The 14,031-nt window shown below is 44.0% G+C and overlaps 2 protein-coding genes across 2 annotated transcripts in view; one reads left to right on the top strand and one right to left on the bottom strand.

Moving 5' to 3' along the window:
- slc24a4b (solute carrier family 24 member 4b) overlaps nt 1–3,919 on the top strand; it is a 47,009-nt gene extending 43,090 nt beyond the window's left edge. The window contains exon 17 of the mRNA XM_031581161.2: nt 4–3,919. Within this exon, the coding sequence (XP_031437021.1) occupies nt 4–156 (153 nt within the window). The 3' untranslated portion in view covers nt 157–3,919. The remainder of the gene's footprint in view (nt 1–3) is intronic.
- A 6,932-nt stretch (nt 3,920–10,851) lies between these two features.
- tmem121ab (transmembrane protein 121Ab) lies at nt 10,852–13,805 on the bottom strand. The gene has a single exon (XM_031581162.2). It carries the CDS (start codon nt 12,896–12,898, stop codon nt 11,951–11,953), a length of 948 nt encoding a protein of 315 aa, XP_031437022.1. The 5' UTR covers nt 12,899–13,805; the 3' UTR covers nt 10,852–11,950.
- Nucleotides 13,806–14,031: the final 226 nt, after the last annotated feature.

Consider the following 14,031-nt stretch of genomic DNA (forward strand, 5'->3'; position numbering starts at 1 on the left):
TAGGTTCTGGCGATCCATGTGAACGGCTGGAAGCTGGACCTGAAGCTGGGCATCTACGTGCTGCTGCTCTACGCCGTGTTCCTCTGCTTTTCCGTCATGATCGAGTACAACGTCTTCACCTTCGTCAACCTGCCCATGTGTCAGGAGGACTTCTAGACATCCGGGCCTCGTCACAGTCTTGTCAGCCACGTCTTGTGTCCCAACCCCACCTCAGATGTTCTCAGACACCCCACCATCGCACACACCCACCCAGCCAACCACCTGAGCACCTGCAGGCTTCAACAGGCTGTGAAGCGTCTTGGTGTCCCCACGCTCTCATTCGGTCTGAGACTCCCATGAGACCTGTGTTTATCTTTCCTGTTCTCACACACACACATTCTCACTCTCTCACTGTCAATTTATTTTTCTATCTTTTTTTTTTCTATCCTTCATCCTTAATTATCTTAATTTCTCATCGGTTGGTCTTGTTCCATGTACAGACAGTGAGATGAGTATCTTTCTGTGAACTGGTCTGGTTTTCATGGTCTTTGTCTTTTTTTTTTTTTGTTTCTTCTCCTTTGTGTGTCTTGGAGAGTTTTGGAGTTCTTTTTTTCCCCGCCTGCTCTTATGTGTGTTCTCCTTCCTTCTCCTCCCCTGAAGACCTGGATCTATCCCCAAAGGAGGAGGAACTTCTCCTCGGCAGCTCTCCTCCTCCTCCTCCTCCCCCCGTCTGTCCTCATGACCTTAGCTCGACCGCAAGTGGATAATGTCTCCTGCCAAAACAAACAAAAAAAGATTACACAGCATGCTTCCTCCTTTTCACCCCCAGCCCTGGTCACCACTTTCCTCTTAGTGTTTTAGTGATATTTCTTTTTTCATCTTGTTTACATTTATTTATTTATTTATTTATGTTTGTTTTTTTCCACCTTCCTAACAACCTCTATTTTTTTAGACAAGCATTTTACTTGTCCGGAAGCTTGGTTTCAAACGTCGTATGTGCTGCATGCTTCGTTCGGAGTGTGGGGCCTTGAGCCATCGCATATGTATATGCAGCACTGCACAATTTGAACATGTAAATATCATCTAAATATCGTTCATTGGATATATTGTAAGTTATTTCTCTCCCCAAACAAACAAAGAAGTGGTACCCAAATAGACCATAGAGGAGGGGGGCAGGGGAAAAGCAATCTGTGCAGATAGTTTGAATTGCCCATGGATGTTTTAAGTTGGGTGTTGGGACAATGAGATGAGATCTCTTGCCAGTCAGTTGAAAGGGGGTGTGACCTCCACTGGCAGTGATTCCATTGGATGGTCTTTTGCCAGTTTTCCCAGAAATAGACATGTCCATCATTTGCCAGCTGCACAACTACACTCATCTGCATGCCGGGACAGATGGAATACCCTAGTGGCCATTTGGGGTTTATTTTCTGAGGGGAGGAGAGCGGCAGCTCAGATTTATACCGTCCTTGGTATGACTTGTTCAGACTGACGGTCGCCAAAGGGTGAAGTGCAGTATTTTCTATTTGTCGTTCTTTTGTATTGTTTCGTGGTAGTGGTTGACATCGAGCCAGTGCTCTCATCCTGCAGCGAGCTGCTTGACCTCCTGGCCACTTTAGGGGCAAAAGGAGAGCCCTCTGGTTGGGCTGTTTTTTTTTTTTTTTTTTTTTTTTTTTCTTCTTTCTTTCTTTCTTTTCCTTTTAGAGTTGTAAGCCTGTTTTTGGAAATCAGGGAATTCTATGAGCTTCATACGTCTCCCCCCCAGTAAAAGAGGGGGTGGGGGCAGTCTGGTGATGTTCTCTCGTTGTGGAATTTACATGTAGATATTTGCACTTTAAAAACAAAGCAAAGCAGTCCTCTCATCCAATCAGTGCTTCCTCCTATGTGTGCGCGTGTGGTTGTAATGTCCGAGTATGCGTGTGTGATTGATTTTTTTTGAGGGACCTCTGTCTCTTTCCTGGTCTCCACCCCATCCCCACCATGAGCACAGCCACAACGAGCACATCTGTGTCTGCAATGCATGATGGGAACTCTTTCTTGAGGTGGGCTTGGAGGGGGAAGGGGTTGCTCAGTGGCAACTGTAGTAATCCCGAACCCTGCACCTCACTAGCTCTCCTCCCTGAAGCGCCACCCGGCCCTCTTTTACAAAGCGGCAGCTACAAGCAGCATGGCAATCCAGACGTCTCACCTCATGATGCAAAAACAACCTGTCAAGGGGTCTGGGCTGTGTTGGGGTTGGGGGGGGGGGTGCTGTGGGTGAGGAGGCGCATAGGCGCATAGGCTCTGGCGTCTGTCTTTTCGGCTCTGCCTGACCCTGACCTTTCCCATGCGCCTTCCTCCACCACCGTGTGACCAATGGGCCGGTAAAGGCTGGTGCTAGTCTGGTTTATGCAATCACATCTTGGACAGAACTGAGGGGGAGGGGGTCTCAAAAGTAAACCCCACTGTACTGTATTGAACTGTACTGTACAGGGGGGGGGGGGGTTCTGTGCCATGAGAGGGGGTATCGTTTTGGGAGCCAAGACTGCTAGGAGATCAGGGCTGGGGGACTTGGCCCCTCCCAAAGGCCAAGAGGAGGGTAGAACATTCCTGAAGTTGTCTCTATGCAGGTGGAGCTAACCAGCTCCTCGCCAGGCGACCTTGGACGACCTCTGCTCCTCCTTCGTCTGCTTCTGCTGTCGGCCCATTGGATGGATGGATGGATGGATGGATGCATGCACTCCGCGGAGGAACCTCCTCTTGTGTGTGATGGACTTGACTGTGTTGATTTGTGATGAAATTCAATTGTGTGTGTAAATAAATATGCATATTGATATAGATTATTATGTATTTTTTTTTGGTGTGGGGGATATGTGTCTCAGCTGCTATTGATTTTAAGAGGAAGTGACCACACAGGAAGGGAGGTAACCGGTGTCAGTTGAGTCCCAGTGCTCATTTGTACTGCCCAGGCCGAACCGGCATTCCTTTGGGTCACTCTAATGTATGTCAATATAGTGCAGGGAGTGAAAGTTAATTTGTTTCTCTGTATGAGCAGGACTGTATTCTATCTTGTGCCATTCTAGTACTACAATCTGTATAGTGAGTGGTCATTTCTTGAAGTGTTTCCCAGGACATGTAAATATTGAAAATGTTTGTTTGAAAGCAAAAGAAGCGTGATGGGGTTTTTTTTTTTTTTTTTTTTTTTTTTTTTTTTTTTTTTTTTCCCCCTCTTTCTTTTCTTTTTTAAAAAGGTTACTTGGTATAGGTACAGAATATTGATTGTTCGTTGTAGGTTGACCATTTTTGCGTTTTTGCTTTTTATTTTCTTGATGCAACCGGACCCTGTACCCAACAGTTTGTGTGGTCACCTCCTCTGTAAATGACCTCCCACCATTTTGTGTGTGAGCGTGTGTTATTTCACTTCATCTGTTCAGACACACACAAACACACACACTCTGTAATATTTCACTGGATATTTAGCAGCGTATGTTGAGCATCACTCACTTTTTAAAGAAGTTTAAAAAAAAAAAAAAAAATCAAGTAGAATTCAGATGCCATAACTATTGTAGCGCTCCGTATTCAGATTGTATGAAACTAAATAAAAATGGTCAATATGGGAAAGTCCTCTGAACAGATGCACACAGATACACACTTAACTATGATGTACAGAGGGATACACTGAGGGGAAAGGGGTGTGATTCTACAGAATGAATGCGACCCTATGCACTGTGAGCTCAATGTGGTGGAAGTCATGTCTGATAAATGATTTAATATATACATAAAAACAATGAATAATTTAAATGAATATATTTAATGTAAAGTTAGTTACAATAAAATATAACTGAAGACATCTGTATACCTTATATGAATGTATTGTCTTGCTATAATGGACATATCCAACCAATGAATTTTACTGTTAAGCAATAATGTGGAAAAAATAATGATAATAAATCTAGCTAAAGAATTCCTGTACATTTGTCAAATAAATTCTTGAGAACATGGGATGTATAGACCAAAATGTCAGATTAAATGATGACATTTACAAGTTTCATTGTTTCTGTGGCTTGTGTGTCTGTGTCTGTGTGAAATTAGTCATGCAATTGTGTAAAAATTTAACCAAATAAGGTAAGGTTTTGCTTAAGATCTTATTCGCTCAATTTGGTCATGAGATGATTGTCTCAGCATTGTTGGGTATCATAAGACTGACATAACCATGTCATCAACATATTATAACAGATGTTGTGTCCTGTCAAGTCTTAATGACAGTTGATTTCCAATGATTTGACACTGTCAAGTTACCAATATTAGTTATTATCTTGAAAGCCTTCAGAATTTTAAATGCGATAAGGGCTTATGTCACATGCTACTTAACTGCTGTAGCATTGAAATGTAGTGACAATTACTGGTTATGGTGAAATGACACATCACTGGACAACGACTGCCATAACTATGATTGTGACATTATGCCATGACGTGATTATGACATTAGTCTTATGACAAGTGCTCAGGTAAAGTTTTGCCCACTGCCTCAAAAATGATCTTGTCGGAAAGGGAGTGTTTAATTTCAACATTTTGAGACGATGCTAACTACATGGCAAGTCAAGCATCCAAGTTGAACACTGATCGCTTCCGATTATAATTCAAAACATTTTCAACTAAGTCTTCATTAGACTTGTGAAGACAGGATATGGGATTCAGGGTTGGTAATGCCTTGATTAAATTTCAGGCTGGAACAGGGAGTGGACTGCTTGCATGCCAATGAGGCCCTCCCCCTTGAATCACATCTATTCCAATTTGTCGCATTAATTTGATGATTGCGCATATCATTGTCTTTCAGGGTAATGAACCAAGAGCAGGCTGTTTGTCCCCATTAAATCTAAACCAGACAGTGTGAAGTTTGAGCAGGCCCTGTTTACCTCTTTTGAACACATCAAATTGACACCAAATGATGTACCCTTTTGGAACATACGATTTCATACATATGGATGCATACATATGTTTTGAGGAATGTCTGATTCTGAAGAGCTAATGGCCTTTTGTCGACCATATTGCGTGATTGCTACAGTGTTCCCAGTCTGGGTTCACTTGAAAAAGAGAATCCTCACCCATTTATTGTAAGAACACTGTGTATGCTAAACTGACAGATTTGGTTACTTTACATAAAAAATGTATTAGATTCGAAATGCTTTCAATTTGTTTGAATCCATCCACTTTCGTCTTAGTGTTTTCATACTTCCATTGGCTAAAAAAACCTTGGTAAGAAGTGTGGGAGAAGCCTTTCTCCAAAAAAGTCAAACAGAGAAGCGCTGTTCCCTTGACAACCAGCAAGTGGCGCCTAGAGCTCAGTAAACATATTCAACCTCTTTAGTCTCTTACAGAGGTATGTTTAACAGTTGAGAGTTAGCAGCTGCCCTCATATTCATTTGGCATTATGTCGATATAAAGCTACAACAATTAGTTGTACCATGTTACCTTGCTATGTGGGAACAGGCTACGTGTTACCTCTTTTGAAGTCACCAAATATAGTCATATTACTGTAGTCTTTTTGACCAGGGAGTTAACAAGGTCAGTTCTCAACGCTCCTGCTGTTCCTTGTACACTCTACTGATCTTAGCCTCCCTGGTGAATTGGCAAGGGCAAGGCCCCGTGCCAGCGCCTATCATCAACAAGAAGGTCCGTTTCCACTCCACGCGCCCGTTGACTTTCTTCTGCTTCTCTCCGACTCTGGCCTCGTGTCTCATTAATGAAGCTGAACCTGGGGTGATGCATGTCCCAAGGCAAGCTGCTGCATAGTTTTCATTTTGTAACATTTTGGTCACAGCTCCTCTGTTTCTCTAAATTGCTTTGCTGGATGATGGATGATATGCAAAGTCGCCATTATTACCTCCAGTTACAGACGCTTTTCTGGGAGCCTTGTGAAGCAAAGAGTGGGTTTATCACTAGAAAGATCTCGACTGTAAGTGACATTTGTCCCCGTTTTCAGATATTAAACGGGTAGAATATGAAATATACATATATGTGATTTGTCTTGAGGAATGCTCGTTGTTGAATTTCTATTGAAACAATACTATTCCCCTAAACTAACACATGGACCTTTAGTAAGACAAGCAGTTTAAAAGACACTTTAAAAGATCGCTTGTTGCTAGCTAGGGCTGTCCATGCATATCGTTTTTCTGCTGGAGACAAGTGACAATATGGACATTCCATTAACACCGTGTTAATGAAAATCATTGCTCCTCTTTTTATAGAAGCCTTCTTATGTAGCCGAATGGCTTTCATTTGTTCAAGATTACGAACAACATCATTTGAAGCAATGCTATTTTAAGTCTGTGTAAACACAGCCTGGATCGGCAATAAACCGTTTTCATTAATGGACCCCTTATTTTGTCACAGAGACCCTTTCACTGAAATACCCAACCACAGCATTCACAGTAGGTCCTTTGGGGACTCGCCTTCTCTTTTCTAAAGACGTCCACATACTTGCCTGCATTCCTGTGGGACGTTAAAAAAGCTAAGTACATTTATAACACTGTTAGGAATCTGCCAAATCCAACACAACGAGCGCTCAACACCCTTAAGGAAAAGCCGATCTTTCTGTCATGACTGTGAGCAAATTGGCATTTTCTGTCCTCCTGGGAGGACACTTCTGTGAACATGGCACCCAATTTGCAACAAACATGATGGAGGACATTACTTGGAAGATGGAATGCTTGGCCAATAGCAAACTTTTTCTGCCAGATAACCGTCACGCTTCATGTCCTCTGCAGGTGTTCTGAAGTGTAATTAATGCAGTGCTTCAGCAGAAGGAGCACGTTCAGTGATGGTGACGTAAAGGCTGAAATATACTTCTACGACTCCGTTAATCCGTGGTCACGCAGTTGCCTCAACGGACTCGTTTTCATTTATGGTACTCCGACGGTTGTTAGTGTTGTAAAGCATTTATTAAAAAAAAAGATGGCGGCAGACCAAACTCCGTACATGGTCGTATTTGTACATAAAAGTTGTTTGTTTGACTTTTTTTTAAGTTACCGAGAAATAGACACTGTGCAATGTAAAAACCCCATTATAGTAACTGAAAAATAAATCTGAGGAGATTTGCGAGGTGTCTAAGCCAGCTATCTGATGTTGGCATACTACTACCCACAAGGTAAACAGCGATGTATTGACGGATTGACGGAGTCGGATAGTAACAACAAGGATTTTGGTTTGTGGTAAGTACTGAAACCTGACTGATTCCCCACTTCTCTACATTCCTCGCTGTGGCATCACTTATGTCTCTTTGGAAACATTTGTTCAAGAGTACTTACTTGTCTACATTTGGCTACCACCTGTCATTAGTATGCTTGACTGGTCAGGCTCTAAAGGCCTGGATATACTAAAAAGGACATTCTTCTTTCAACCAGAAGCAATTGGTGACAAACAGGGCATTCATGACCCACTCTGTTCTATGTTCGTTTAAGGTTAAAAATAGCCTAATGATGAATCATTTGAATATTAAGGTAAAACAAATGTTCTAATGGAAAAATATAGGTAAAACTCCAAGTGCTCATGTTACACACATTCGTGTACAGTTTCAAGCGCCAATAGCAAAGAGATATGCACTCCAACAGTGAAGCAAAGCTGAAATTGGTGTGAAAATCCAGTGCATTTACACAATCTGTAATACAATCCACATTGTTAGCTTTATGCTAAATCTGTAAATGCTGTCAACTGTAAATATGTTACCTTACCTGTTGATGGAACCGCATATTGATGTTTTCCTGGCCTGATTGGTTGTTGCATGGTGGTTCTTGTGTGAACATAGAAATGCTCATATGGGGGACTGATGGAACTGCAAAATAGCTATTCTGTTGTTGTAAGACATTAACCAAGTGTAGCCTTATTTTGTATCTGTAACTCCTACCCTTGGATGTGTACTCTGTCTGTCTCACTGAGACCTGACCAAATGGCATGTGAACCCCCCCCCCCCCCCCCCCCCCCCCAGAGTCTCCTTCCTGCTATAACCTTTTGTACCCTGTTATCACCCCCCTCCCCCATAGGTGAACCCCTCACCCCACTGTCTCCCCCTTCCTCTCACCTATAGGGTGTGGTCATCCCCTCCCCTATTGTATTCTACCTGACTGAAATCGTTTAAATACCAGCTTAGTGTACAGTAAGGTAGGCCTTTCTCTGAGCACCAGCTGAGAGGGGGTCTCCACGCCGACATAAACTACAGAAACCTGACTACCTCCTTCGGTCCCTTCTCCAACTTTGGCGTGCTCATTTAGATTCTATCACTGTAATTAGAAAAAATATAAATATTATCAAGTGTGGTTGACGTATTCTGGACCAGCCTCAGTTAGGCTTTTCTTCATAGTACCACAGCATCTAAAATGATGTTGAATGTTTCATTGCGAAAGTGAGAAAGTAAAACAGGAAGTGGGAGCCTGACAGGTAATGAGACGTATTCAAGATGGGATGCATTGCGTGAGTGTGCCTCGCTTGGTGTGGGCGTGTGCTTACATCGGTGCGATTTGTGTCAGCGAGGTTAAAACATTTAGGTGCATCACTCATCTGCTGAGTATATGCATTAGCGCTGGACTGATGCCAGTACAGACATTTGCAGGGCATCTGTAGATTTATGTCTGTGTGTGTGTGTGTGTGTGTATGTATGTGTGTGTGTGTGTGTGTGTGTGTGTGTGTATGTATGTATGTGTGTGTGTGTGTGTGTATGTGTGTGTGTGTGTATGTATGTGTGTAGTGTGTGTTTGTGTGTGTGTGTGTGTGTGTGTGTGTGTGTGTGTGTGTGTGTGTGTGCGTGTGTGTAGACAGCGCTGCATTTTCAAGTTGCATTAGGGGAGGAAGAACCATCTCGTGTCTGATTTTAATGAAGGCATTAAGGTTGATTGAGACACTTAGGTAGGGCATTGTGATGTGTTCCAGATATCACTGTCAAAAGCAGATGTTCATGATCATGTCATCATTAGACTTCATCAGATGACAGCATTGTCCGGAAGGCTTGAGAAATAGTATGCTGTCTTCTTACCCTTGTGCATGAATAATTAGAGAAGGAACTCTGAGGACAGCTTGTTAGCCCCCTACACTTTTCTAATGGGCTTGAAATCAGTCTCAATGTGGCAGTGGGATTAGCAAACTGTTTTCCAATAGCCTGGGGAAAGCTGGAATAACTGTGTGCAAACTTTAAATGATCTCAAGAAGCCCTAGCTCGGCTCTTTACAAGCCATGTGGGACCCTTGCAAACCAGCTAGTCTTCATTAGCAGCTTAACAAGCCACAGAAAATGGAACCATGGTCAATACGTAGCTGATAATTACTACTATAAAGCAAACCACCCCAGTCCCCATAGGATTGATCACTAGAAATGTGAGTTTATACCACTATACTTTCCCCTGATCAGCAGGATAAGGATGTCATGTTTGTTTTGTAATACCAATTTTGTTTTTGACCTTTTACCATGGCTATAGATGATCCAAGTGGCATTGCATATTTCCCAATTATGCTGAATGCCAATATTCTGTATACACCGGGGAATTATCAGTGAATTGTAACATATTGAGTTTGATTTCTGCGAAGATACTGTTGTAACTGTTGGTGCCTTTACGACAGCATATCCTTTCAAGAGGTAGTATCTGTTAACAACCTGTAACTGTCAAACAGAAACCTTTTCAATTGATCAGGCTCCCAGCACTACATTACAATGCAGAATGCAGACTCTATTTTGGAAACGATTCAGTGCTGGAAAAGACAAGGACATCACGATAGCCAAGAATGTCATTTATGTTCATACCATCGTTGCGTCTTGATTCGTACCCTCGTCCTTTCTACTAAGTGAATAAGAGAGACTGATCTCTGAGCACCATATCAATGTGCTTAATGTGTGTCCTGCATGACAAATAACATTTTTGTACGCTGATGACGTCAACATTTAGACTTGCTTTATATATGGTGGGGCCTGTGATGGATTGTTATATATAAGGTAAGGGCACACAACTGTGTCCTCACTGTTGTGATGACTTGTAGGATGCCATTTGGGCAGTGGGAGAATGATGCAGTAGAATGCCTGACTACAGTATGTGTTACATATGACATATAACAGTCAGCATGTTAACAAGATGTTGAACATTCTTTCCTTGACAACATTCTCTCTCTCTCTGTATGTGTGTGTGTGTGTGTGTGTGTGTGTGTGTGTGTGTCTGTTTATGGGTGGCCCTGTAGAAGTCCTAGACTTCCAGCAGATACTCTTTGAAAGGCACTAACTGAGGGAAATTCTTTACATATAGATAAGATGCACAGCCCTGGAATGGTGATGCAGGCAGAAGGGGAGGACGGCTAAGTGATTGGGCCTTTTGGGCCCCAGGAGTGATTGGGAGAGCAGCCAAGTGGAGAAACCGTACAGTCAGCAACCCTCTGGTTGGTCAACACCTCCCCAGGAAACTCCCCGGCCTGCTTGGCTTTAATGCACGAGAGTGCTGAATTACTGTTGTTGAAATTGAAAATATTTCAGGAAGTCATGGATGCCGAGTAAATCAGAGGAGCAGAGAAAAAATATGCGCTTTCACAAGCCTATTACACATGGAGGGAGCACAATTAATTTCCTGATGGGCTCGGTTCCTCTGTGATTTATGGATGAAGCGCATCTCTCTCTGCGAGGGCTGCGGAAAGGTGAGCGCATGCTGATGCCACTACAGGTATTCTATTCTATTCCCAAGTCCACTATTTAGTTTGTTGCTGTCAGGTTCTGCTGACGTATGCCGTAAGCATATTAGCGACGCTTAGGCTGCTGTTTATCCTGACAGTAGCGTGGTGTGCGCAGTTGACAAAGACTCGCAAAGGAAAGCAAATGGATCTGTTGTCCTTCAGGCAGGACTCACTGAGGAGCAATACAAAATACACAATCTTTTAAGTGTTTATCATTCAAGTCCCACTCTTTTTCATATTTTATTAAAACACTCTTTCAACTCAAAATGTAAAAAATATTTTCATACACCAATAATTATAATAATAATAATAATAATAATAATAATAAAATCATTCATTAAAGTGTAGATAGTTTCCAACTGTATTTCTAGTTTCTGTGTTTCTGCCAGAATGTTTGCTGCTGTCTTTTTTACTATCTTTTACTATCCTCTGCCTCTCCTCTTTTCTTCCTTTATAACTTTACAAATGTCTCTTAGAAACATCCACACACATATATACTTTAAAGAGATCCATAGTAATTGGGAAGAAAACCTCTTAGTCAAAGGACATTGTTGATCTCCTGAGCCTCTTTTCAGCATTGCGTCACACACGTAAAATACGGGGACCTGTGACAGAACTGCTTCCTCAGACCTTCCCTCTAGAGCTATGCCAGATTCTTAATTCCGAAGACAGGATTATTCGCTTCTTTCTTCTCCTCAGTTTTTCATCCTGAGCTCCCTCCTATTCCTTGACCAGCCCTTTCTCCATTTATCCTTTCACTTCCTGTCTACAAGTGAGAAGAGAGATCTGTATGCCCTGTCAGTTGCACTACAAACGAAAACAGAAAGAACTTCCAGGTAAAGGTGTCATTTGAAACTTCCACGGGACCAAAAAATTACAACAGATTCAAAGCTATCAATCTGCTTCAGAAAAAGGGTCTGTCTCACAAGCTCCCTTTCTCAGGGTTTCATCACAAGTTTTTTTTTTGTTTAAAAATGCTCACACAATTAAAAACACATCTCACATCAGTGACATATAGCATCATTTAGAACGTAATCATCTCAGTCTGTTAGGTAAGTCTTTTTCACAAGGATTTGACCAGAGATACCCAAGTTTCTTTTGTTTTCTAGCTTTGATTGACAATGTAGAAGGGCCAACCTGGTAGCACATACCAGCCTAATGACTGGGGTGTCCTCAGCCATAAGTGATCAATCCACCCCCCCATTTAACCTAGGACCTGTCCAATCAGTTGTGCCCAGAGTCAGCAAGAAGAATGCCGACTGGCAGCCTTTAGTGTCAATCAGTCGGCTCTGCCCCCGTCATGTGTCTATGATCTCCTGAGCGGGCGTGGGCTCATGTGGCAGACTGGTGGCATTGGGTAGCGCCTGGCCGTGCGGTACCGAGTTCTGCTGAAGCTCTAGAGCCATGCCGGGGGGGCCCTGTGGCGGAAGTTCCTTCACCTGCCGCCTGTACTCCAGGAAGGTGCAGGCCTTGGTGGCGATGGCTACCACGTTTTTCCCCACAAAGATGGTGGAGACACGGCTGTCCTGGAAGAGCACCATGTTGACCCCACGGATCAAGATGGTGACCACGTTGATGGTGACCAGGCTGAGGACCGGGTAGAGCATCATCTTCTGGGGCGACACCTGTTCCCCCTGGACGCTGATCTCGCTGAGGGAAACGCAGGGCAGTATGAGCAGCAGGATGTAGCAGTAGAAGAACATCAGGCCCTCTGCCCAAATGGGCAGGCCTGTTCGCTGGGGCTCCCACAGGTTGGCCTGGATGTCCAGCAGGTCGAGGAGGTCCAGGGCAACCCAGAAGAGACGGCCACGCATGTCCTCCTTTTTGCGGAAGGTGCGGACATACTCCATGCTATCCAGCGCGACTAAGATCAGATAGAGCCCCGGGACGCATATAGAGAGCAGCAATGTGAGGGCCTTGCGGGCCACGACCTCCAGGCTCTTGCGGTCAGCCTTGCAGTTCTGGAACACGAAGTAGAGCTTGATCTCCAGGACGAAGATGTAGAGGAACCATAGGATCATGGCGTAGCCACGCCGGGCGGTCCGCACTTCGGCGCCAACCCACACCGCCACGTAGCGGAGCACAATCAGGAAGCAGAAATCACCCACCAGCACAATGATGCACACACCGATCTTCCTTGGCCCCTGGTTCTGTTCCACCAGGTAGGCGTCCATGAACGCCATGCTGGTCATGATGACGATGGTGGTGAGACACACGTGACGCTTGTCTGGAGGTGGCAACACCATGACGATGGCCACCAACCACGTCACGACAACAACAACCCTGGCACGTATGTCACAGCGGCAGCTAGTAGCGTCTTAGTCGACGCTCTTGTTGTTTTTTTGTCCTCCTTTCTTGATCAGCTAAATTTCAGACAAGCCACACTAGGCTGGAGTCACGACAACACACACTCAAACATCTCAGGTAAATGGAATCTCTTATGACTCTTTGAGACAAACAATGAATCGTGTGTCAGTTTGAAATATGTCCTTCCTCAATAATGTTTGCCTCTAAATAATACAGAAGCACACATCCATCAGAGTTGGAGAGAGAATAGCTGCTCAAGGACAGCGTTATAAGAGTTTGGTGTTGGCGGGTGATCTTTCCTTTTGGGTGACTGAAGGAGTCGCTCTACACATCAGTCAGCGCAGTTCCATTGATCTCTCCAGGATGGCTGAACAATGAGGCAGCCTTTAAATGGCTCCTATGGCTGAGCCTCCATGATCCAGTTATAGACAGGGTATCGGTATGGGGATGATGAGGCTATTATATCTTCAGATTTGGGTGCCTGTCTGTGTGAGTTGGTGTCGGTGTCTGAGGAATTGCTCGCTGAAGTGAACAGGCTAACTGCAAGTTTCTGGGTCGTGTGAGGGGAAACAAACAGCGAGAGAGATAAATAAAGTAGAAGAGCAAGGTGGATAGGGGAGGTGGTGCGTTGCAGTGGACGAAGCTTGGGACAACTGCAGAGGCGAGAGTCTGGTGCCATTAATCACTGGGACAAGGGGTCAGTGGCCGAAGCAGCCCCCATGTCCGGCAACTGCTCCCCATAGGGGGGCTCTTCTATAAGGGCCTCAGATGCATCGTCTCTCCCCCTCTGCCATGATCCACAGCCTGGAGAGAGAGAGAGAAAGAGAGAGTGAGTGTTTTAGAGGATAGGGGGAAGAAGATAGTTAGACGAAAGAGTGGAGAAAAAGAGGAGAGACAAATGGATAACTGTCAGCATAAAACGGGCCATAAATGAGTCGTTGCCAAAGGCCAACATTGTACCAGCAGGTCCCCATCATCCCCCTTCTCCTCCTCCTCCTCCTCCTCCTCCTCCTCCTCATCATCATCATCACCACATCCTCATCACTATGGCACAGAACCTGCTGGTGGGTCA

The sequence above is a fragment of the Clupea harengus genome, chromosome 15 (assembly GCF_900700415.2).
Source record: "Clupea harengus chromosome 15, Ch_v2.0.2, whole genome shotgun sequence".
NCBI lineage: Eukaryota > Metazoa > Chordata > Actinopteri > Clupeiformes > Clupeidae > Clupea > Clupea harengus.

Coding starts and splice junctions, on each gene's coding strand:
- tmem121ab (XM_031581162.2), bottom strand. CDS start 12,898: ATGGTGTTGCCACCTCCAGACAAGCGTCACGTGTGTCTCACCACCATC.